The sequence below is a fragment of the Aethalodelphis obliquidens genome, unplaced genomic scaffold (assembly GCF_003676395.1).
Source record: "Aethalodelphis obliquidens isolate GAN/ISIS:26980383/991018 unplaced genomic scaffold, ASM367639v1 scaffold1, whole genome shotgun sequence".
NCBI classification, from domain to species: Eukaryota; Metazoa; Chordata; class Mammalia; order Artiodactyla; family Delphinidae; genus Aethalodelphis; species Aethalodelphis obliquidens.
The window spans coordinates 2,439,889-2,466,618 of record NW_020837945.1 but is presented as its reverse complement, the minus strand read 5'-3'; the positions used below and the strand labels follow the sequence as shown (position 1 = coordinate 2,466,618).

At 43.5% G+C, this 26,730-nt stretch overlaps 1 protein-coding gene across 7 annotated transcripts in view; it reads right to left on the bottom strand.

Moving 5' to 3' along the window:
* Nucleotides 1–3,531: 3,531 nt before the first annotated feature.
* The window catches only part of HSF2BP (heat shock transcription factor 2 binding protein), an 83,309-nt gene continuing 60,110 nt past the window's right edge, over nt 3,532–26,730 (bottom strand). For 4 of the 7 annotated variants that reach the window (XM_027084389.1, XM_027084530.1, XM_027084444.1 and 1 more), the window contains exon 8: nt 3,535–5,372. In XM_027084389.1, the coding sequence (XP_026940190.1) occupies nt 5,164–5,372 (209 nt within the window). In that variant the 3' untranslated portion in view covers nt 3,535–5,163. Of the gene's footprint in view, nt 5,373–26,730 lie in introns of all 7 variants that reach the window. The other 3 variants (XM_027084714.1, XM_027084806.1, XM_027084891.1) reach the window with 2 other exon arrangements.

The following is a 26,730-nucleotide window of genomic DNA, read 5'->3' as shown; positions in this document are numbered from 1 at the left end:
CAACATCCATTTATCATAAAAACTCTCAACAAACTGGGTATGGACAGAACATACCTCAACACTATAAGGCCAAATACAACAAGCCCAGAGCTAACATCATACTCAACAGTGGAAAATTAAAACCTTTTCCCTTAATATAAGGAACAAGACAAAGGTGCACAGTCTCACCCCTCTTATTCAACGTAGTACTGAAAGTCCTAGCCAGAGCAATCGGGCGAAAAAAGAAATAAAAGGCGTCCAAATTGGAAAGGAAAAAGTAAAATTATCACTATTTGAGACAACATGATTTTATAGAGAGAGAAAACCCTAAACCATATGATATAGCAATTTCACATTTAGGTACTCATGCAAAAGACCTGAAAGCAGGAACTCAAACAGATACTTGTATACCAATATTCACTGCATTATTCACAATAGCCAAAGGTTAAAACAAGTGTCCACCAACAGATAAAGGGATAAACAAAATGTGTTACAAAGATACAATGGACTATTTATACACCATAAAAAGTAATGAAGTTCTGACTAATGCTCAACATGGATGAACCCTGAAGACATTATGCTGAGTGAAATAAGCCAGACCCAGGACAAATATTTGATTTCACTTATATGAGGTACTTGAGAAGTCAAATTCATAGAGATAGAAGTAGAACAGAGGATATCAGGGCTGGGAGGAGGGCAGTTATAAAATGAGGAGTTATTTAGTTGTGGCTCGCCTGGCTCCTTAGTTGCAGCTCTCCTGGCTCCTTAGTTGCGGTATGCGAACTCTTAGTTGTGGCATGCATGTGGGATCTAGTTCCCTGACCAGGGATCGAACCCAGGCGCCCTGCATTGGGAGTGCAGAGTCTTAACCACTGTGACACGTGAGCCACAACTAAGGAGGCCACGAGCCACAACTAAGGAGCCCACCTGCTGCAACTAAGACCTGGTGCAACCAAATAAATAAAATAAATAAATACATGTTTTTTTAAAAAAAAAAGAAAAGAAAAGAAGGAGTTACTGTTTAATGTACAGAGTTTCTATTTGGTACGATAAAAAGTTCTGGCAACAGACAGTGGTGATGGTTACACAACACTGTGAATATATTTAATACCACTGAATTCTACACTTCAAAATGGTTTAAATGGTAAATTTTATGTTCACCGTCCACATTTCTGTGATAAATTTTACCACCATTCAAAAAACCTGAAGGATTACAAATAACAACAAAAGGCAGAAACAGTCTTCATTGTGTGACATGCACTAGCACATTCATTCTACAGCTGGAGACAACTTTCAATGTGCACATTCTCAGAGCAGAGAGACAGCTGTGGGCCTTAAAGATGGACCCCTGCCCTGCCCACGTGAGCCTGGACTTGAAAAGTATCCAAAGACTTTCTAACAAGTTCATTGGCTCCACCTTCTGAGGCCACACTCTTCCCAAAGAATGCTGTATCCTATCCTGTTTCCTACAGTGTATCAGGGTCTATACTGGAGACCCTACGCTGGTCAGAGAGGCCCTTCTGAAGCTGTCTAAGCATCTACATCATGGAAGAAAACAGAGTGAACTTCAACTTCAGGGCTTCTCAGAAAATCAGTAAGCCTACAAAAGTACTGACCAACCTTTTCCATTCATATTCATGTCATGGCAATACAGCTACAGAATCAGTGGAACGGGCACATTTACAACTTTTATTAAAATTCTTCCTTTGCCCATCGTCTGACTCCAGGCCTCGGCTGCTTTTCTTCAAGTCCCAGACTTGTGATGCCATGCTTGCTACTCTAATTAATTTAAAAATTCTCTGGAATAAGTGATAAACATGGGGCTATATACGTATCTGGGATGAGATGAACTCCTTATAACATTAGGCTTATCCCAGTTCATGCCACGAGCAGACACAATGACCTGCATCCTAGCAGGATGGGCTCCTCTCAGATGTCACAGAAGACAGACTAGATTGGTAATGAGAAACTGAACAGCAAGAAACTGCCCTGATCACCAGTCGAGGGGGGGGGGGGTGAAGTCTGGCTGTTGACATGGCAGGTGTCATGCCTTTACATACAAACTGACAGCACCAAGGGGAAAAAGTTCCTTAACTTAATAAATAGAAAGGGAATTCTTTAAAATTTAAAGACGTATGTACCTTTTTGAATTATGGTTTTCTCAGGGTATATGCCCAGCAGTGGGATTGCGGGGTCAGGTGGGAGGGCGAAGCTGAGGGGAAGTGAGAGTAGCATCGACATATATACACTACCGAATGTAAACAGTTGGCTGGTGGGAAGCAGCCGCTTAGCACAGGGAGATCGGCTCCGTGCTTTGTGACCACCTGGAGGGGTGGGATAGGGAGGGTGGGAGGGAGGCTCAAGAGGGAGGGGATATGGGGACACGTGTATGCATATGGCTGATTCACTTTGTTGTGCAACAGAAACTAACACGGTATTGTGAAGCAATTATACTCCGATAAAGATCTATTAAAAAATATATATGGGGGCTTCCCTGGTGGCGCAGCGGTTGAGAGTCCGCCTGCTGATGCAGAGGACACGGGTTCGTGCCCCGGTCTGGGAAGACCCCACGTGCCACGGAGTGGCTGGGCCTGTGAGCCATGGCCGCTGAACCTGCGCGTCCGGAACCTGTGCTCCGCAACGGGAGAGGCCGCAGCAGTGAGAGGCCCGTACCGCAAAAGAAAAAAAAAAAGTACCATTTTATTGATTTCGGTTTTTTTTTTTAATAAATGTATTTATTTATTTTTGGCTGCACTGGGTCTTTGTTGCTGCGCGTGGGCCTCCGTTAGTTGTGGCGAGCAGGGCCACTCCTTGTTGCGGTGTGCAGGCCTCCCATTGCGCTGGCTTGTCTCGTTGCAGAGCGTGGGCTCTAGAGTGCAGGCTCAGTAGTTGTGGCGCACGGGCCCAGATGCTCCGCGGCATGTGGGATCTTCCCAGAGCAGGGCTCAAACCCATGTCCCCTGCACTGGCAGGCAGATTCCTAACCACTGCACCACCAGGGAAGTCCCTGATTTTTGTTTCTGATTTTAAAATTCACAAGAGACCTCAGATACTGCCACGTACATGCTTTTATGCATACTTTTTAAACTGAGTTTTCTGTAGAGCTTTAGATGCAAAAAAAGCGAAGAACCCATTTTCCCCTTGACCTTCATAAGAAGAGCAAAAATATTAGAAAGGCTAGTCACTCCTTAAAATTGGCCTTAAGTACTTTTCCTGTGATATACATTTAAAACATGTATTTGACATGTTTCTTTTTTTTTCATATCTTTATTGGAGTATAATTGCTTTACAATGGTGTGTTAGTTTCTGCTGTATAACCAAGTGAATCACTATACATATACATTTATCACCATTTCTCTTCCCTCTTGTGCCTCCCTCCCACCCTCCCTATCCCACCCCTCTAGGTGGTCACAAAGCACCGAGCTGATCTCCCTGTGCTATGCGGCCGCTTCCCACTAGCTATCTATTTTACATTTGGTAGTGTTTATATGTCAATGCTACTCTCTCACTTCATCCCAGCTTCCCCTTCCCCTTCCCTATGTCCTCAAGTCCATTTTCTACATCTGCATCTTTGTTCCTGTCCTGCCCCTAGCTTCTTCAGAACCATTTTTTTTTAGATTCCATATATATGACATGTTTCTTGCTTAAGGAGTTTTCATAAGAACTCTTGCTATCCTTAGCACTTTAAAATTAGGAGGAAGAAAAACATATCCTTCTTAATCACATCCATCTACTAATTACCTAAACTATGCAACATTCATGGGTTTGGCCCGGTTTCATTTTTCTCTATAAGCCACTGATCCCATCTTTGGCAGGAAAAAGACCCTGCATTTCTAGAGGCAGCACAACTAATTATACTAGTTTATCTCCTGTTACCTTATCAAACAAATAACCAAAATGAAAATGATACTATGCTAGAAAAGAACAAAAACACAACATTCTCAATTTTATTTGCCAATCAACAGGACCTACAGAGCCACACAGCACAGATGGACCAATTTCTGCCTCCGTGAATTTTAAGCTGCCTTCTACAACATTTCTCTGGTTCTGATGAGCCAGGTTCCACAATATGTCGGCTCGTGAAATTCAAGCAACTGTGCCTTCCTGTAAGCTCCTTCGTTCAGCCTCAGCCATAAACTGCACATTGCCGACAAAAGAAACATGAAGTTATTCCAAACTGCCAGCAAGCAGAAACAGCATACGAATGTGTATGGGACGCCTGCAAGTGTTTCTCCTCCTACAGGATGCCCAGAGACCACGGGCCTGCAGCGTCATCCTGAGGGACACAGCGTGCACTGCTATGCCTCTAGGAGTGCCAGAGAGGGAACCGCACTCACACGTTGTGACACCTGTGAGAAATGGAGCACATCCTCCTCTGTTCTCTGCGGTTGAGAAGGACACATGATGAGGGGCCTGGTACACATACCCGTGCACATTGTTTAAAGAACTCCAAGCAGCTGCATGTGCTCTAATCTATGAGGCCCTTGTCATGATACTGTTATAGAAAAACTGGACTCCTGAGCTCATAGCCAAAGGACCCAGAACAATGTATGGAGGGTTTTTTCCACCAACCACGGGCGTATGCATTGTAATATATACCTTCCTAACATCAAGTTTATAATATTTCAGAAAACAATAATTGTAGCACACCAATGATTCTTCTGACTTTCTTTACTCAAAAATAAAAGAGGCACAAAAATATAGAACTAAAATGTCCAATATCATCTGAAATAGCAGGTTCACTGAAAGATTTAAAGGTAAACTTGAACTGGTGGGGGGAATTAATTTTAATTATTAGAGAGCCGAATGAACTGTTTTTCAAGAAAGGTATCTCAGGAAAACGCTGACCAACGGGGTAGGCAGTTATTCAACCTTCCGCTTTTAGGGGGAACCGACAGGTCTCAGGGTCTCCTGGGCAGCAGGAGCCACTCTGAGAAGGCCCTCTTCCGGATGCAGCTGATATGGGTCTTCACGGAAGAACAGACCCTTTCTCAGGCTCACCTCCGGCAAGATTAACCCACCACCCACAAGCACGTTCACTTCCAGGAGCAAGTCAGGTGGGCACATCTCAGGACACAGCCGTCTCTAGGCATCACATTTGCTATCTGTAACACATGGCACACGGCTGGTGGCTTTAGAAGACAAAGTGGGGACCCAGGGAGAGGATGCCGGCGCTGAGCACCCTTACGCATCACGCTCCAGAGTGCGCAGGTCCTCCAGGAGCTCCTGGGCCACGGCCTGCAGGTGAGGGTTGCGGCTCTTGGCCATGGCCAGGATGCGCTGCAGGGGCAGGGAGCTGCGGATCTCCGAGGCCATCCTGGAGAAGACTTCTGGCTCCAGCACCACAGACTGGACAAGGCGCAGCACGTGAAGACACACCTCTGTGTCCGGGTCTAGGGGGAAAGAGGTGACACTTCTGGTTAGAATAAAACCTACAGGGACCTTGGGGCAGAATCCACCCCTCAGGGGTTCTTGGCCTCTGAATGATGGATGTGACAGTTTAGTAAACTATGAGCTGACCCCAAACAGTGTCACTTCCTGATGTAAAAGCTTAGCTCATAAGAGGAGCGTGACAATGGCATCCTCTAGTAACATCCCACCTTCAAATATCACAGCCACATAACTCTAAATGCTGAACTGAAAATATGAGGGCTTTTCATGTAGTTTTCTGTAATTCTGCCCAGTTATAAGATTGCTTTGAGAGGTATTACTTCCTTTTCACTCCAAGTGCAGCAAAGCCCCGAGAGACCACATACAGATATGGCATCTCTTCAGGCCACTGAGTTCCGCAAAGTCACAGCTGCAACACTCAAAGCGAATTCCGTTTTCCCGTGTGAATGCTCTCTGGAGTTACAGAACCTGGCAGCCCTGCATATACTGTAGCAGCCACTAAAAAGCAGCTGGACTGAAACAACAGCCCAACACAAGTTATAACCTTTAACCACCGGGGATCCAATTCTCCTCACCACGTCTCTCTACTGGGAGCCTTTAACATGCCACTGATTCTTGATTAGATATTGTAATTGGAACCAGACTCAAAATCAGTACCTCCTTCTTAGCACTACACTTTAAAAACCTTTTAAGACGTAAGTGGACTGAGAGAGTAGACCGAGCAAACCCTCAGTGGGAACTGCCACAGCACCAAGGCCCCCGGAGCCCTTCCCCACTGAACGAGAGCTACCAGGGCTCAGTGAAGACTGCTGTGTTGGGAAGCGGAAAAAAAACCCTGTCCTACCCTGGGCCCAGACCGCTGAAGTGCTCCTATTCGGGGGAAGGGGAATGAAACTTGCTCTGGCACAAAAACTGCCAAAGACACAGGCAGAGCGGCTGCCACAGGGAGGAGGACAGGATCACGGGGAAGGCGCCACTCAGATGCAGGTGGATGGGAGCCGAACCAAAACAACAGAGAACTCCCCTGCGTCCTCCAGCGGCCTAGCAAAAGCAGTCTACGGCAGCAGCGGGAGGGGCAAGAGGATGGAAGGAGACCCCTCCTGAGGCACAGACCCAAAGGGAAGGCCCGCAGCTGGGGTGGAGACTGACAAAGGACTCTGGCAACTCAGTCCTCACCCGCAGCACAAGGAAGGAGAAGACTGGAAACCAGCGGCACAGAGGTCACCACAGTGACAAAACCCACACCAGCCCAACGCCCACACCGACAGCCCCACAGAACAGGAGGTGTAAACACTCTCTGTGTACTTCATTCTCTCCTGCAGAGGTTGGCGCACTGTGGCCCAAGGGCCAAATCCAGCCCAGGAGCTGTTTCTGCACAGGCTGTGAGCTAAGGTTGGTTCTTACATTTTAAAGAGTTATCTTAAAAGAAAACAAAACAGAAGAATAATATGCAACAGAAACCACACATGACGCTCAAAGCTCAAAGTACTTAATAGCTAGCTCATTACAGGAAAAGTTTGCTGACCTCCGCTCTACTGCCCTCCACACAATGCCCAACACTCAATCAGAAATTACAATGACAAAGCAAGGGAAACAAAACCCCACTGCAGTAATAAAGTAATCAGCAGAGCCAGACTCAGAGATAACCCAGATTTAGAAACAATTAGAAAAGGAATCTGAAATAAATACGATTAATAGATGGGAAAGCACTGCTTTAGGGTTCTTGCAGTATACCTGAAGCAGTACAATGTTATTTAAAGATTTTTAATGTTTCAATTGAAAATCTTCAACTAACTGTGATTAATTAATATAATTAATTAATCACAGTTAATTAAAGATTGTATTGTAAACCCTAGGGAAAATACTAAAAAGAGTTTTTAAAATGTAAATGATAAGCCAACAGTGCAGATAAAATAGAATATTAAATAATCCAAGAGCGGATAAAAAAGAGGAAAAAAGAAACAACTAGAAATATTTCTGTATTTCTATATACATTAGATGAAAACTGTATAAATACACTGATTAAAAGACAGAGAATGCACAAAACGTCAAGACCCAATTATACATTGTCTACAAGACACCCAAGATAAATATAAAGACACAGGTTAAAAATAAAAGAATAAAATCATGCCATGCAAACACTAATTAAAAGAGGTCTGCAGAGCCTATATTATTATCAGACAAGATGGACTTCAGAGCAAAACATATTACCATGGATAAGGAGGGATTATAATTGTATAATTATAACTGTATAATTATAAAGAAGTTAATGCATCAAAAAGACACGACAGTCTTAATTAGGCGTGTACCTAACAACAGAGCTTCAAGAGAAACAAAGCACAACATGCTAGAAATCCAAGGCAAATACATTCACAATCAGAGGTTGGAAACTTTAATGCTTTTATTTCTATTACTGATTTTAAAAAAGAAAGAAAATCAGTGAACATACAGAATCCCTGAACAACACTATCCACCAACTTGACCAAATATACATTCAAAAGGATTCAAAGTACGTTCTGTGATCACAAGGAATTAAGTTAGAAATAACAGAAATATATAATAAATAACAGAAAATAACAGAAATACAAAATAAATAACAGAAAAATATGTGAAAAAATCTCCAAATATTTGGAAATAAAACAACATACTTCTAAATAATGTATGGATCAAGAAGGAAGTCATAAGGAAAACTAGGAAATACTTTGAATGAAATGAAAATGAAAACACAGTATCATAATTTATAGATGCAGTTAAATCGCCGCTTATCAGGGGAAATTATAGCACTGAATGCTCATATTGGAAAAGACCAAAGGTCTCAAATTAGTTACCTTAGCTTTCATCTATAAAAAAAAAGAAAAAATCAAACCCAAAACATGCCAAAGGAAGGTAATAATAAAGAGCAGAAATCAATACAAATGAGGACAAATAAAAAACAACTGGGGAGAAAACAGTAAACCCAAAAGGTGACCCTGTTAAAAAAAATCTATAAAATTGATAAAACTCTAGCCAGGCTACACAAGGAAACGGGGAAGGAAGAAAGGACAGACACAGATTACAAATTTGGGGAATGAAAGAGGAGAAATCACTATAGAACCTACAGATATTAAAGGAATAATAAGGGAATATTATGAAGAAATTTGTGCCCATAAATTTTGCAACTTGGATGGAATGGACAAACTGCTTGGAAGACATAAACTACTAAGATTCGCTCAAAAAAAGAATCTCTGGAGCAGGGGACATTAGGCACAATTGAAGATGGAGGTTCTGTCTGGAAAACACATTGGATTAAGCTAAAACATACCCACAAATTCTAAGATGCTCCTCTTCCCCTCCTCCGTTCCTAGAGTTGGATGAGTCTTCTCTGGGCAATCTGAGCAACCCAAGAGGAAACATCTAAAGATACTGACCTGTGGGTTCCCAGTGAATGGCTGAGAATGGCTGAGCCAGCTCACACTACAGTGAAGTTCACAAGCCCCACTCACATGCTCAGGGCTTCCAATTGGCATTATAAATCCCACCCTTAAACACAAGCACAGAACGATGCATTACCAGACACCTGAGAAGAAGATAATTATCATTTTCAACAAAAACAAAAGGAGGACAAAAGAAAGACTAGGGAATGAGAAGAAAACTTTTTTTAAACTTTATTAATCTCCTCCTCAAAGAGATTTTTTAAAAAGTTGTATTATCCATTAAGCAAGAATGGGATGCTAGTTTTTTAATTCCAAAAAATAAAAAGGCAGCTGGAAATTAAGTGCACGATAGTAGAAATGAAGACTTCAATAGGCAGTATGGAAAATAAAGTAGAGGAAATCTCTCTAAAGCAGTACGAAAGACAAAGGGATGCAAACACTTCCCAAAAAACTGAGGAGGAGGGAATGCCTCCTAACTGATTTTATGAAGCCTATATTGCCCTGATACCAAAACCAGGCAAGGACAACACAAAAAAGAAAACTGCAAGCCAATATTCTCTGATAAACACAGATGCAAAAATCCTCTATAAAATACTAACAAACTAAATACAAAAAATACATTAAAAGGATCATACACCACAATCAAGTGGGATTTATTCCAGGGATGCAAGAATGGTGCAACATCTACAGATCAATCAATGTGTTACATGACTAATAAGATGAAAGGCACAAATCATATGATCATCTCAGTAGATGCAGAAAACGCACTTGACAAGATTCAACATTAACTTATGATAATAACTCTCAATAAAATGGGTAGAGAAGGAGCATAACTCGACATAACAAAGGCCTATGACAAACCCATAGCTAACACCATACTCATTGGTGAAAAACCGAAAGCTATCCCTCTCTAAGATCAGGAAGAAGACAAGGATGCCCACTCTCACCACTCGTATTCAACATACTATTGGAAGTCCTAGCCAGAGCAATTAGGCAAGTAAAAGAAAATAAAAGGCATCCAGTTTGCAAAGGAAGAAATAAAACTGTCACTGTTTGCAGAAAAATGATTTTACATAGAGAAAACCCTAAAGAGTCCACACACACACACAAAAAACTGTTAGAAATAATAAACAAATATAGTAAAGTTCCAGGGTATAAAATCAATATTAAAAGATCTGTTGGGTGTCTTTACACTAAGAACAAACTATCAGAAAGAAAAATTAAGAAAACAATCCCATCTGCAATTGCAACAAAAAGAATAAAGTACCTAGAAATAAATTTAACCAAGAAGATGAAAGACCTGTCCACTGAAAACCATAAGACACTGCTGAAAGAAACTGAAGAAGACACAAAGAAGTGGAAAGATATCCCATGCTCATGTATTGGAATGTTATACATTGTTAAAATGTCCATATTACCTAAAGCAATTCCTATCAAAATTCCAATGACATTTTTCACATTAATAGAACAAACAATCCTAAAACTTATATGGAAACACAAAAGACCCTGAATAGCTAAAGCAATCCTGAGAAAAAGAAAAAAGCTGGAGGTATCACATTCCCTGATTTCAAATTATGCTACAAAGCTATAGTAATCACAACAGTATGGTTTGGGCAGAAAATCAATGGATAGATAGATCAATGGAACAGAATTGAGAGCCCAGAAATAAACCCACACATAACATGGAAAATTAATTTACAACAAAGGTGCAAAAAACATAAAATGGAGAAAGGATAGCCTCTTCAACAAGTAGAGTTAGGAGAATTGGACAGCCATATGCAAAAGAATGAAACTCGACCACTATCTCACACAACACACAACAATCAATTCAAAATGGCTTAAAGATTTGAATGTAAGACCTCAAACCACAAAACTCCTAGGAAAAAAAAATACAGTACATTCTTTGACATTGGCCTTAGCAATATCTTTCTGAATATGTCTCCTCAGGCAAAAGGAACAAAAGCTAAAATAAACAAATGGGACTACATCAAACTAAAAACTTATGCAGAGCAAAGGAAACCATCAACAAAAAGAAATGGCAACCAACCAAATGGAGAAGATATTTGCAAAGCATATACCTGATAAGTGGTTAATATCCAACATATATAAAGAACTCATACAACTGAATATAACACACATACTCACACACACAAAAACCTGATTTAAAAATAGGCAGAGGAGCTGAACAGACATTTTTCCAAAGAAGACATACAGATGGCCAATAGGCACATGAAAAGATGTTCAACATCACTAATTACTAGGGAAACGCAAATCAAAACCAAAATGAGATACCACCTCGTGCCTGTCAGAATGGTTATTATCAAAAAGGCAAGAAGTAAGTGTTGGTGAGGATGTAGAGAAAAGTAACTCTCATGTACTGTTGGTGGGAATATAAACTGGTGCAGCCACTCTGGAAAACAGTATGGAGGTTCCTGAAAAAATTAAGAATAGAGCTACCAAATGACCCAGCTAGTCCACTCCTGGGTATTTATCCAAAGAATAGGAAAACACTAATTTGAAAAGATATCTGATCTCCTATGTTCATCACAGAATTATTTACATTAGCCAAGATATGGAAACCTAAGAGTCCACTGATGGATGAATGGATAAATAAGATGTGATGTGTGTGTGTGTGTGTGTGTGTGTGTGTGTGTATATATATAGAGAGAGAGATTTATATATATATATAATATATGTGTGTGTGTATATAAATATACACACACACACACAATGGAACACTACCCAACCATAAAAAAAGATGAAATCTTGCCATTTGAGACAATATAGATGGACCTTTAGGGTATTATGCTAAGTGAAATAAGTCAGACAAAGACAAATACTGTACAATTTCTCTCATATGTGCAATTTTTTAAATGAACAAACCAAGCCAAACAAAAGCAAACACATAGATACAGAGAACACAGTAGTGGTTACCAGAGGGGAAGTGGGTGGGGAAGAGAAAAATGGGTAAAGAGGGTCAACTGTATGGTGACAGATGGAAACTAAACTTTTGGTGGTGGGCATGCTGCAGTGTATGCAGAAGTCAAAATATAAATTTGCACACGTGAAACATATAATGTTATAAACCCATAAAAAATAAATAACTAAATCTCTTTTAGAGAAAAAAATTCCTATTGGCATTTTTTCCAGTGTTTGTCATTTTTAAAAAAAATTTTAAAATTTAAAGAATTTTTTTTATTGAGGTATAGTTGATTTACAATATTAGTTTCAGGTGTACAACATAGTGATTAAAATTTTTATAGATGATGCTCCATTTAAAGTTATTATAAAATATTGGCTATATTCCCTGTGATGTAAAATATATCCTTGTAGCTTATTTATTTTATACATAGTAGTTTGTACCTTTTAATCCCTATGCCTATCTTGCCCCTAACCTGCCCCTCTCCCCATTAGCAACCACTATTCTTTTCTATATATCTGTGAGTCTGTTTCTGTTTTGCTATATTCATTCATTCGTTGTAGTTTTTAGACTCCACATATAAGTGATAAAACAGTATTTTTCTCTGGCTGACTTACTTCACTAAGCATAATGCCCTCCAGGTCCATCCATGTTTTTGCAAATGGCAAAATTTCATTCCATTGTGTGTGTGTGTGTGTGTGTATGCCACATCTTCGTTATCCATTCATTTGTTGATGCATACTTACGTTGCTTCCATATCTTGGCTACTGTAAATAATGATGCTATGAACATTGGGATACATCAATCTTTTTGAATTAGTGTTTTTGTTTTCTTCAGGTATATACTCAGGAGTGGAATGGCTGGATCATGGGCTGGTTCTATTACGTTGGCCAGAAAGTTCCTTCGCTTGTTTGAACGAACTTTCCGGCCAACCCAATATCCTGAGCTTTGAGGCACCTCCATACTGTTTTCCACAGTGGCTGCACCAATTTATATTCCCAGCAAGCATACAAGAATTTGCCTTTCTCCACATCCCCACCAACATCTGTTATTGGTGGTCTTTTTGATAATAGCTGTTCTGACAGGTGTGAGGTGATAGCTCATTGTGGTTTGGTTTGCACTTCTCTGATGATTAGCAATGCTGAGCATCTTTGCATGGGCCTATTGGCCATCTGTATGTCTTCTTTGGAAAAATGTCTATTCAAGTCTTCTGCCCACTTTTTAATTGGGTTCTTTGTGTTTTGATATTGAGTTGTATGAGCTGTTTATATATTTTGGATTTAATCCCTTATTAGTCATATCATTTGCAAATATTTTCTCCCATTTAATAGGTTGTCTTTTCATTTTGTCAACAGTTTCCTTTGCTGAGCAAAAGCTTTTAAGTTTAATTAGGTACCATTCGGGGTTTTTGTGCTTTTGTTTCCTTTGCCTTAGGAGACAGATCCAAAAAAATATTACTATTATTTATGTCAAAGAGAGTTCTGCCTATGTTTTCTTCAAGGGGTTTTATGGTTTCCAGTCTTACATTTAGGTTTTTAACCCATTTTGAGTTTATTTTTGTATATGGTATAAGAAAATATTCTAATTTCATTCTTTTACATGTAGCTGTCCAGTTTTCCCAGCACTACTTATTCAAGAGATTGTCTTTCTGCCATTGTATATCCTTGCTTCCTTTGTCATAGATAAATTGACCATAAGTGTGTGGCTTTACTTCTGGGTTCTCTATTCTGTTCCATTGATGTGTCTCTTTTTGTGCCAGTACCATACTGTTTTGATTACAGTAGATTTGTAATATAGTCTGAAGTCAGGGAGTATGATTCCTCCAGCTCCATTATTCTTTCTCAAGATTGTTTTGGCTATTCAGGGTCTTTCTGTTTCCATACAAATTTTAAAGTTATTTGTTCTAGTTCTGTGACAAATGCCATCAGCAATTTTGATGGGGATTGCACTGAATCTGTAGCTTGCCTTGGGTAGCATGGAAATTTTAACAATATTAATTCTTCCAATCCATTAACATGGTATATCATTCCCAACTGTTTGTGTTGTCGTCAATTTCTTTCATTAGTGTCTTACAGTTTTCAGTGTACTGGTTTTTACCTCCTTCATTTTATTCCTAAGTATTTTATTCTTTTTGCTGTGATTGTAAATGAGATTGTTCCCTTAATTTCTCTTTCCTATCGTTCCTTGTATAGAAATGTAATAGATTTCTGTATATTAATTTTGTATCCTGCAACATTACCAAATTCATTGATGAGTTCTAGTAGTTTTTTGGTGGTGTCTTTTCTGTGTACATGCATCATGTCATCTGCAAACAGTGACAGTTTTACTTCTTCCTTTCCAATTTGGATTCCTTTTATTTCTTTTTCCTATCTGATTACTGTGGCTAGGACTTCCCCAATCAATATTTTTATTTGACATACTGGGGAAAAGTGTCAGCTTAACAATATAGAATCTTCTCAGCCAAAAAAGGGTTTATCTTTCCATTTATTCAAGTTTGTTTATCTTCATCAATAGAATTTTCAATAAAAGATTAAAAAAAATAAGCAAAGAGATGAACAATAGGAGAAAAAGAAGAGAGGCCCAACACCAAATATTAGATATTCCAAAAAGAGAAAACTGTGTCAGCAGATTGGAGGAGATCACTCTATAATGATTCAGTAATTCAGAATAATTTTTTAAAGATTCCTAGAATCAAAAGATATGTTTCTAAACTGAAAGGTCCCTTTCAGTTTCCAGCAAAATTGATAAAAGTTACATCTAATACACCAGGCGTATCAACATAAAATTTAAGTTCAGAAAATGAAACAAAGAGAAAAATCTACAAGTTTCTAGAGGGAAAACACACCATATACAAAGAATCAGGAATCAAAACTTCTCAACACTGGACATTAAAGATAATGGAATGTTGCTTTCAAAATTCAGAAATAAAAAGTAATTCTAACCTGGAATTCTATACCCAGCCAAACTCTGACTACTATAGGTGAGGTAAAATAAAGACATTTCAGATATAAGATATCTTAGAAATTCTGTCTCCTCAATTATACTTCAAAAACAAACAAACCCATAGAAAAAGATCAGATTTGTGGTTACCAGAGGCAGGGAGTACAGGAAGGGGGAATTGGATGAAGGTGGTCAAAAGAACAAATGTCCAGTTATAGGATAAATAGGTACTAGGGATATAATGTACAACATGATAAGTATAATTTATACTGCTGTATGCTATATATGGAAGTTAAGAGGGAAATTCCTAAGAGTTCTCATCGTAAGGAAAAAATTTTTTTTTCTATTTCTTTAATTTTGTATCTGTATGAGATGATGGATGTTCACTACACTTACTGTAATCATTTCATGATGGATGTAAGTCAAATCATTATGCTGTATACCTTAAACTTATACAGTGCTGTATGTCAACTACATCTTAATAAAACTGGAATAAAATTTTTTTAATTGAAAAAATAAAATAAAATAGGGCTTCCCTGGTGGCGCAGTGGTTAAGAATCCGCCTGCTAATGCAGGGAACACAGGTTTGAGACCTGGTCTGGGAAGATGCCACATGCTGCGGAGCAACTAAGCCCGTGAGCCACAACTACTGAACCTGCGCTCTAGAGCCCGTGAGCCACAACTACTGAGCCCACGTGCCACAACTACTGAAGCCTGTGTGCCTAGAACCCGTGCTCCGCAACAAGAGAAGCCACTGCAATGAGAAGCCCACGCACCGCAACGAAGAGTAGCCCCTGCTCACCACAGCTAGAGAAAGCCTGTGCACAGCAACGAAGACCCAACACAGCCTAAAATAAATAAATTTACAAAGAAAAAACAAACCCACAATAAAATAACCCCCGTCAGACTGGCTAAGGTGAAGAAGGCTGACAGTAGCAGGGGTGGTGAGAATGGAAAGGAGGCAGAAGGCTAACATGCTGTCGGTCAAATTTACACTGGGTACAACCATCTTGGAAAACAGCCCTGCACAAGCTATAGAGTTGAAGACACACTTCCATAGATCAAAACTTCCATTATTTTTTAAAAATATATTTATTTATTTTATTTATCTATTTTCCTTATTGTTTTGGCTGTGTCGGGTCTTAGCTGCGGCCTGCGGGACCTCTCCATGGCACACGGCCTCTTCTTTGCGGCACTCGGGCTTCTCTCTAGTTGTGGCGTGGGTTTTCTCTCTCTAGTTGTGGTGCATGGGCCCAGGGCACATGGGCTCTGTAGCTGTAGCATGCAGACTCCGGAGCATGTGGGCTCTGCAGTTTGTGGCACGCAGGCTCTCTCGTTGAGGCGTGCGAGCTCAGTAGTTGTGGTGCGCGGGCTTAGGGGTCCCGTGGCACGTGGGATCTTAGTTCCCCAACCAGGGATCAAACCCGTGTCCCCTGCATTAGAAGGTGGATTCTTTACCACTGGACCACCAAGGAAGTCCTGAAACTTCAATTTTTTTAAACAGACACCCAACAGGAAAATATGCACATTTACCATAGACAGGCACAAGAATTTCTGGTGCAGCATTATTTGTAAAACCTGCAAATCTGAAACAAGTCAAGTGTCCAATCCAAATGGTAAATGGATAAACTCATATAATGAAATATTATACAGCAGTGGTTCTCAACCAGGGTGGGGCACTTAGCCCTGCAGGGAACATGTTTGGTTGTCACAACTGGGGGCGGGGGTGCTACAGGCACCTAGTGGTGATACGGCAATGAACAGGCAACAGCACCAGGAACCTACAAACAAAACGTAAATGAGGACGCCGACACAAAACATGAGACTCCCCTGACGTCAGGTTCAGTGCAGGAGGGAGCAGCAGGGGTCAGGAGGGACAAAGGGATCCCCGCGTGCTGGCGACTTCCCACTCCTCAGCCTGGTGGTTTTAATAAGTGCTCCTCGCAACAGTTCTCTCAGCTTGGCCTGTATGTCTTGTGTACTCTTCTCTAAATATGTTACACTTGTTAAACTTATTTTGATAAAGGAAGGAAGGGAAAGAGGAAGAAAGGGGAGAAGGCAAGGAGGGGGAGAGAAAGAAAAATAACAACTTGCCAAAGTCAATCCAGAGACGCTCTTCCCAGGCCCCCCAACTCCTGCGGTCCACCCCGCCTACCCACTCGGGCCCACACGGATATCTCTCCTCCCTGGGCCCCTGCTCTGCTGGGAGTGCCACTGCCTGGCTCAGGTCCCAGCCTGACCACTTGATCCCTGGGTGGCATTAGTAGTGACCTCACAGGGCCGGTGAGGGGATGATATAGTGAAATGCATGTAACGAGCTCAGGATAAGGCCTGGCACAGAGCAAGCACTCAGCAATGTTAGTTATCATCAGCATCTCATTAAGTACTCTGGACCATCTCAAATTAGTTCTTTTAAGGCTTGCCTTCTTTGATGGTCAATTCTGTGTGTCAAATCGACTAGGCTAAGAGATGCCCAGAGCTGGCAAAACATTATTTCTGAGTGTGTCTGTAAGGGTTTCCTTGGAAGAAACTAGCGTTTGAATCCACAGACCAAGTAAAGGTCACTCTCCCCAGTGTGGGTGGCGTCGACAATTCACTGAAGGCCTGAATAGAACAAAAAGGCAGAGGAAGGGTGAATTCGCTCTGTCTGCTTGAGTGGGACGTCCATCTTCTCCTGCCCTTGGACATGGCGCTGCTGGTTCTTGGGCCTTTGCACTTGGGACTGAACTACAGCACTGGCTTTCCTCGTTCTCTGGCTTGCAGACAGCAGATCATGGGACTTCTCGGCCCCCATATAAATCTCCTCATATCTATCGATCTATCTATCCTACTGGTTCCATTGCTCTGGAGAACCCTAGTACACGTTCCCTGCAAATTTCAAGTTCTTGAACGTGGGAGACAAGGCAGTAACCCTCAGAGAACCAGAGCCAGGGCTATGCGCACCCCAGATGCTCACTGGGAGTCTCTGCAGACCGGCTGACACTGCGCCTGACACCCGGCACGTGTGCTGTGCAAAGCCTGCTGGTCCGCAGAGATGCACCTGCACCACAACGAGTCCCATTGTATGCAAAGTGCATCCAGTTTCCCAGGCAGGCAGGAGAGCCGTGGTTCATACCCTGCAGAGGGGCCTCTGCTCCTGGGAGCATGGCCCAGACTGACTGTCTGTTAGACCCAAGTCTGACCGTGGACAGATTCTGAGAAGAAATAAGGCCAAACACGTCTTCAAAATAAGCTACACGCCACGCAGCAGCTCAGCCAGCCAAGAAATGCAATACTTACTTGGTTTTCCTTTGTTGCTTGTAGGCCTTTTTTCCTTAAGTTAAAGAAATAGGTGCCTTGAATATTAAACCATTAGGTACAAATATCTCTAAGGCCACCAGTGTCATCAACTAAAATCTAAGCAGAAGTAACTCAATTCGTGCCGTGTACCCTATTTGTTCCAAGTGACAAGTGAGCATTTTAGAAACTCTTTTACTGTTTCACGTCCTCTATGAATCTTTCTGGCCGTCCCTGCACTGCCCCCCCAGCGTCAGCTGGTGACATCTCTCGGTGCTCACAGCACCACCAGCCCTCACCTAAATGCAAACGTATGCAACTCGTAAGAGAAACGACGCTGAGGATTTCTCTACAGTTACTTCTCTGTGGTAAAGGATTTTTTCCTTGATCCTTCAGTGGATCAAGGAAAAAATCCCATCAAAATTAAACAAAATCCAACTTCACAAATCAACCAAAACTTGTTCTCTGATTCTCTAACCAGGAGATAGTTATTGAGCCTTAACTGTTAAGACAGATCAGACTCATGACATTTAATATCGCCACAGAAGCCTCATCCTGAAACAGCATTTGAGTCCCTTTAGCACTCTAACATAAACCAGCGAGCAAACACTTCTCCTCCCGGGCATCTCAGCACCCTCCTGCCGCCTGGCTCCACCCGCGCATGAGCTCTGAGAGCCCAGCACCTTGCCCTGTCTTCCCTCAGACAGCGGGTGAAAGACAAGCCTACACGCCTGGGGAGCCTGGGGAAATGAGCAGTCATCTGGATGAGCGAGCAGGGAAAAAGGGAGGGCGAGCGTGCTGTGGCTTGCTTGGAGTCAACTATAAAAAGAGAGCTTGATAAGACATGAATTTCAAGGTGACTACAAAAGGTTTGACCATAGAATCCTGTTAAATTACAAGAACAATTAAAATATAATTCGATTTTTAATTCCTCTCCACGAAAATCTAATCTACTGAATGCAACAAAACCAAACAGAAGGAAACCGGACCCTCCGTCAATACAGTTCAACGTGGCAGGAGAGCCTGGGGGTCAGCAGCTGCCCACTCCCTGGCTCCCAGAGCTGGCTCTCCCTCCCAGGCAGGGCATCTCCAGGGCACTTCAGAGCAAGGAGAGGAACCATCCTACCAAGCTCCAGAACTCTCACAACCCAGAGCCTGCTCTCCACCGAAGCAGTCAGCTGGGAGGGCTTCAGCTTCGTTCCAGAAATACCGTCACTGTTCAGAAGGTTTCTGGAATGCCTCCTGGCATTGCCTTCAGAGCCAATCTGTGAGCCATTCCCAAACATCGGTGTCACCGCCTTAGACGCCGACGCCACGTCCGCATAAGGACTCTGACACCCGGGGTGTACTGAGCCAGGCCGCACTGACCTGGCTGCTCATCGTGAGCCCTGCTGAGGAGCCGCTGACGACCCAGCCTCAGGCTCCCCTCGAGCGCCCCCCAGCCGGGCCCTCTCCCCTCCTGGCCTGCAGGCTGCCCCGACTGCAGCTCGGCTGCTCAGGGGCGTGTGACACAGTTGCTCCGGGTTCACAGTCTTCAGGGACCTCGAGGACACCACGTCCTCCGGGTTCTCCCCCCTCGCCCCGCTTCCGTCGTGCTCCCTGAGCGTCTCCTTTGCTTTCCCCTCCTCTTCCTCCTGCACTGAAGCTGCTGGAGCGGCCCAGGCCCGTCCTCAGAGCCCTGTCACTCCGGGGATGACACGGTCCACGGCTAGGGCCACACGTGCTTCCTACACCATGACGGCTCACAGAGTGGTCTCCAGCCCCAGCCTCTGCATGAACTCGACTCAGAAACCCAACCGTGCACTTCGCACCCCCCTTTGAAGGTCAAACAGGCATCTCGAATTTCACACGCACCAAACTACTGGTTCCTCCCCAAGTCCTCCTAATAGCACCACCAGGGACCGAGCTACTCAGCCCCAAACTCAAGCATCACCCCAGCCCGCCCTCCCTCATAACCCCCTCCCCTCCAAATGGACCCTGAATCCACGCACATCAATCACCGTCGCCGCTGCTGCTACCCGCAGCCGCCACACCTCCCACCCACACCCTGCACCTGCCCCTCAGTCCCCGGCCCCGGCCCCGGCAGCCAGATGGAGCCCCGTGACCGCCCCTCAGACCAGGGCTGCCCTGCTCTACCTGCACAGCCCACTCCAGGCCCCAGGGGACCCGGCCCGACGGGCTCCCTGACCTCCTTCCTGACACTCCCCTGCACCTCTCCACCACACCGCCGCTTCACCCCTATATTCTCACGGCCACGGCCACCGCAGGGCCTTCCCACTGCCCCTCCGCGGCCCGGGCCGCTCTGTTCGCAGAACTCTGATGGCTTGTCCCCCACTTCACTCAGGTCTGCACTCACACGCCCACAGAGCAGCCCCACCTTGTGCCTCGAGGCCCTCACACCACCCATCTTTCTCTGTATTACACGATCTCCGCCATTCTGCCGGCTGTCAAGTCTTTCACCTGAATATAAGTTCCACAGGGAAGAGCTCCGTCTTGTTCACTTCTGAACCTCCAGGGCCTAGGGCAGGCTCGGCGCTCGAGGAACACCTGTAAACTACGAGCTTCCCGGGTGCTCCAAGCTTCAGTGCACCCTGCCCGCGGCGCCAGCCGCCAGAGGGGCAGGAAAAGCCCCCAGCTCAGCGGCAGAGTCTGCAGAGGGGATGCCAAGCCCCAGCAGTGTACTTTGTGGGAGACAAAAGAAATACAACCTCTAGTCTCTACTCTCTCAACTACTCTGGGATTTTTTTCAATAAAATAGTTCCAGGCTATTAACAAGCAATAGATTAAGAAAGTACGAATATGAGTCTGTTTGTAATATCCACCATGAGACCCTAAAGAAGGAATGATCAGTCTTGGGGGTGGGACGTCTGGAAAGGCTCCCTAGAGAGTGGTTTCTAGTTGGATTTTAAAGATCTGGGAACGTAATGTGTCTAATCATTTATCACATTTCTAATTTTTTCTTTCCAAAATCATGTTATAACTTCAACCTTTACCAATTAAAACTCCCTCCAAATGGATGTGAGCATCTTGGCTTCTTCCATCAGCTCATCTGTTTCTGGATCACACTCCAACACAGATTCCTCATTTCCTTCTTTCCAAAATCACTTCTCAACTTTCTCGACACAATACTTTAGACAACAGATCACACACAGAGGGAAGTGGAAAAAGGGTTACTTAGCCCAGCTAGGAATTTGCTCCTTCTCTAAAATATACTTGCATGGCAGATGGGTCAACTCTGACACATATGCAGAGCCTGAATCACAACCAAATGAGTCCCACTTCAACACATGTCAAAATACATGAAAATAAGCAGATGTTAGTAACCATAACAGCAATACCACTGGAAAACAGACTTCTCAAAATGGTATATAATCCATTAAGTGGAGGCCACACACAATTTTCACATTTCAAGTTAAATGTAGGTTTAAATCATAAAGCCAGCATAGCCCAGGAGAAAACACACAAGCTCAGGGTTTGGAGTCAGAGGGCCAGGATATGAACACCAAATGTGGTACCTTCCTAACTGCCCAGCGTAAGTAAGGATTTCACATTCTCTGAGCCTTGGTTTCCTGGTCAGTAAATCAGGACACACACCACATCAAAGGGTTTGAGAGAACGCACTAGAGAACGCACGTAAGCACGTGCTGGCTAGAGTGAGGGCTCAGTAGGTGTAGCTGCTAGAACTTTGACTGGCTGTTGCACTTCCTTCAGCCTTGAGGAATATCACACACCTATGGCCTGACAGAATTTAGGCATCTTATCTGAAAGATCGTTCCAAGAGTTACCTTTTGGGTTATTTTTCTGGAAAGATTAGTTTATGGAAAGTAAATTTTAAACATAAGGGTTTGTGCCAGCAGCTGTTTCTGTTTCCTGTGATGATGCAGTGTGGGGAGAAGCAGTGGCAGGGACATGAAGAGGACGCTGTGAGCTGGATGCCGGGACAGCCTGCTCCTAAGTACTTCTTGAGGAGGAGGATGGCCACAAGCCCAAGGGAGAACATAAAGCTACCAAATTCCCTCATACTGTAATTTTCTTCGATGAACTTTTGCCCTCACACAAAGAGGAAACAATATTGAAAGAAAAAAAAAAGCAAAAAGCACCAGTGACCTGTGGAACAATATCAAGCTTGTTATTGGAGTCCTAGAAGGAGAGGAGGGGGAAGACATAACAACATTTTGAAGAAATAATGGCCTAAGATATTCAAATTTGAGGTAAACCACAAACCTACAGATCCAAGCAGGTAAAGGCACATCACAATCAGATGTCTGAAAACCACTGATAAAGAGAAATTCTTAGAGGCAACAAGAGGGGAAAAACAACATGAGGTAGAAAGAAAAGGTGAGAATGACAGCAGACTCCTGGTAAGAAACCATGTGGACCAGAGAACAGGGGGCAACATGTTTAAAGTAATGAAACCTCAAGTCCCATACCCAGCAAAAATATCTTTCAAAAATAATGGTGAGCAAACACTTTGTAAGACAAACAGAAACTGAGAGAATTCTACACCAGCAGACCTGCACCCCAAGAAATGTTAAAGTGATACCAGGTGGAAACTGAGATCTACACAAAGGAATGAGAGCAGCAGAAACGGTAAATCATGGACCTTTTTCTTCATATCTTTTCAATCTCTTTAAAAGGTAGCTGTTTAAAGCAAAAATAATAAAAATGTATTTTGAGGTTTTCAACACACATATGACAATTGTAAGAGAACAGAAAGGGGAAAAAGAAGTCTACTGCTGTAAGCTTCTTACACTACACATGAGTGGTATATTTTGAAGGTCAACTGTGATAAGTTAACATGTGTAACTTATACCCTAGAGTAACCACTGAAAGAAATACTTTGTTAAAAAGAGAAATAGCGGCTTCCCTGGTGGCGCAGTGGTTGGGAGTCTGCCTGCTAATGCAGGGGACACAGGTTCATGCCCTGGTCCGGGAAGATCCCACGTGCCATGGAGCAGCTAGGCCCATGAGCCATGGCCGCTAAGCCTGTGAGTCTGGAGCCTGTGCTCCGCAATGGGAGAGGCCACAGCAGTGAGAGGCCCGCGTACCGCAAAAAAAAAAAAAAAAAAAAAATCGGACTCAAAATATTTGAACCTCCAGGGTTTGGTAGTTTTCAAATGTTACAGTGTTTATATCACAATGCTGGTAACAGGCCATCAGCCACTGACAAAGTTCACAGCATATGAAAATACAAAGCTTCGGTCAGACCCACGGGTACCTCATAATTCTAGGTGCTAGAGAACCAACCCTTCACCCTGAAATAAGAGCAACTTCTTTCAAAGCCCGCGTGTTTCCATGGAGAAGCCGTAAGCCTGCCGCAAGAACTCCATCGTTCACCTGGGCTCTCAGGCTTCCTTCAGGAATCAAGAAAACACTGGATCTCTCCAGCCATGAGGTGGGAGGAACTGAACCCCAACTGCTGCAGGACCAAGTGGAGTACTGGCCACCCTGTGCAGGCCTGACGCTTTCCAGAAGGAGATAATGATAAAAACAACTTACACCTAACGAGCAGTTCACCCCTTACAAAGTGCTTTCACACCCGTTACTGCCTTTTCACTCTGGGGCAACATCTCTTTACTGTCTGCAGTCAAGTCAGCCTGCCAGAGTCAGATGTCCTCCCTCCGTGACTCAGGAGCATGGAGCGGACTGCTAGGGTCCCGCCACAGAACAAGAAAACTCCTTAAGGAGCTTCCTTCCTACCTGTGGTGAACAGTGGCCAAGACTGGGGCCCGCTGACAGGCAGTGGCAGGTCCTAAGGATATTCAAATTCGAACTCAAAAGTCACTTCCAGGTCCCCACGTGCAATCGTGCGCAAGGAGACCAACCTCAGACAGAGCCACTGCCCTCCTGGGTCCAGAGCTCAGTGACTTAAATTTCCAAGTGGAGAAGCAGTGAAGGTTTTGCTGTTCGTTCTATGCCTTTGTGACCATCCACAGCATTACACGCGCATTCTAAAGCACCACACTCCTAGCTGTGTGGCCTCAGAGAACCCTACGCTTCCATGAGCCTTAGCATCTTTGTGTATAAAATATACCTGCCGTAAAGACTACACAAAGCACAGTAAGCACAGACTTTGGTCCCGTGGCCGTCACGCAGCGAGTGCACAGAGAACGTGCTGTACCCATGTGTGCTCCATTGCTGTTCACCACGGAAGCACCGTGGGTGTGGGCCCCTGGATTAAAAAGAAGCCAGTCACATATATGTGACAAAACAGTACATAGAAGGCAACCCTCCACTATCACGTCTCACAGATGAAAACCCTGTCTCGGCGATGCTGAACCGTTTAAAGAATGGTATAATTATAATCTGTCTTCCTAAGAATTAAGTACTCTGCGCACAGCCTTGAAAATTAAACATGTAAGTTACTTCTTTGGCTGAGGTTTTAAATCCCATGAAGTAAAGTGAAACATGGCTAACTCCATTTTAAAAAAAACAACTTTCACTGAACATTATTTGAGGCCAAAATAATGCTTTTAATTATCCTGATGACATCCCCAGTTCCCAATTTTCACTTATTATTAAAAATGTGTTCAGCTGAACCATGTGAAACTGTCCTTTTTATAGGTCCAAAATGGACAAATACTGGCAATTCCACGTGGCTCGGCCTAGCCCCAGCCCCACGCACTGTGCTGGTGCCCTGTGTCCATGGATGGACTAACTGAGTCCCTGTAACCACTCCGAAGCAGATGTCACTGTCACCATTTTACAGGTGAAGAGTGGGGGCAGAGGCTGGTCAACGAATTCGCTCAAGATCAACAACTAGTAAGTAGGATTTGCACCCCTAACCTACGACCGGCACTTCTGAACCACATGCAAAGAACTCTGCTAAATCTTCACATTTTGTCAAGAAGAGCAAAGCAGGTACGTTGATGCTGGCAGGGTACGCTTCCAAGGCAATGCAGATGTTACCTCCGACTATCACACCTTCTTTGTATCCCTTCATTCTGCATATCGAGAAACTTGGAACTGATTTAGGAAATTCTACTGACTTTTACTACAGAAACAGTGAGTCAGAATACTTAGCAAAAAATACAAAACTACAACTCAAACTGGCTTAAGCACTAATAACATTTATGATGTCGTATCATGTCCATTACAGAGCTGGGTTCACTGGCTCAATCATGCTGTCAAAGACCTGGGTCCCCTCTTCCCCCCACTCCACGCTGCACAGCGTCACCGTAAGGCTGGCGCACTCAGTCACAGGGAGGGGCAAGCAGCACGCGGGGCTGCGTGCTTCCTGGTTCACAGCCGGTGAGGGAGAAGCCTCTCCACCATCCCTGGGGTCTGGACGGGCCTAGCATAGCTCATGCATCCACTTCCGGACCAGTGACCGTGGGCAGAAGGATGCCACGCACGGAGTGGAATAAGCCCTGAATCCTAAACCAATCACTGGCACGATGATAGGACTGCCATGACCGCCTCAGACCACTAACCCCCAACCCTGTCCTACACATCAGAGTCACCGAGAAGGTGTGGAAACCTCAACATCTGGGTCCCGCTCCCAGTCAATTAAATTACAACCTCTATGGATGGGGACCCAAGCTTGAACATTAGGGCACAGGTAGGTTTGTGCGTGTGTATGTTCTTTTTTTTTTTTCCACAAAAGCCCCTCCTGGAGCTTAGAATCTCTTTCCCGGGGTCATATGGTCCATGAAAGGGAGAGTGAAGCCCTGAGTAACAGATACGAGGGACACGACATGGGGTGCTGGATAAGTCACGCACAGTGTCCAGAATATACAGACACAACCAGAGAAATCATGGGAGAAGGGCAAAGTGGTTCCGACCCCTAGTGCTACAAGCTCAGGAACTGTATCACTCTCAGCACTGTGCAGTGCACAGTTTCACGTCTTGTAAAACAGGGGTAATAATCTTTGCGTGTTATGATCTGATCCAACCGTAAGAGATGACTCAAGAACCCTGTGCCTTGCACATGACGTACGCAGAGCTCTAACAGGCACCTTGCCATGCTAAGTGGGGGGAGGGGTCCCTGCCTTCTGTGCTGCTCCTGAGCTGAAGTCCCGGTGGCCTCCTGGTGCCCTGGCATTGCCCTGCTCTGCAGAAGCCTCTGTGGCCTGGTGGACATTCTGGCGGGGAGGGTAACGCAGGCAAGGTTAGAGATGCTCAGGTCGTGTACCTTCAAGTTCTAGCCAGGCTCTCTCCTGGGGCCATATGACCTTGGGACAGGCAAGTTTTTCTCTATAATTTTAGCACTTAAAATATATTTCCACAAAATATAGCCCAGCAAATATATGATAAACACTAACTTCCCAGTTTTCACCTTCTAGAAGCTTTCTTTTGATCCCTGAATAAACTGGCTTCCAAGATGTTACATAACTCGTGTTATCAGTAGAGTGTGTTCACAGCTGGAACGTTTACAAATCATATGGGAAATTTCATTAGCTGAGGTTGAATAATCTTATAAAGAACAATAATCCTAAGCACTGGATCTTCCATCAGTGAATTAGTGAAAAATACTTAATGGTGTCTTTTCTTAAAGAATAATGCAGAATTCATACAGAAAGAATGATTATAAAAACTATTCTAATATTAGCAGACTATATTAAAACAAACCGCCAAAAATGAAGCAAGTATCACATTTTAGTAACTACTCTTATGCCAGAAAAGAACTCACCGTTTGAAGATGAACTGCAAGAGAAAATAACTCCTTGCTCAAGAAAACGTTATGGTCGCCGTGTGTTGTAAGGTAAGGTATATTAATGCTTGGGGGTTATGGTCGCCGTGTGCTGTAACGTAAGGTATGTTAATGCTTGGGGGTTACGGTCGCCGTGTGCTGTAACGTAAGGTATGTTC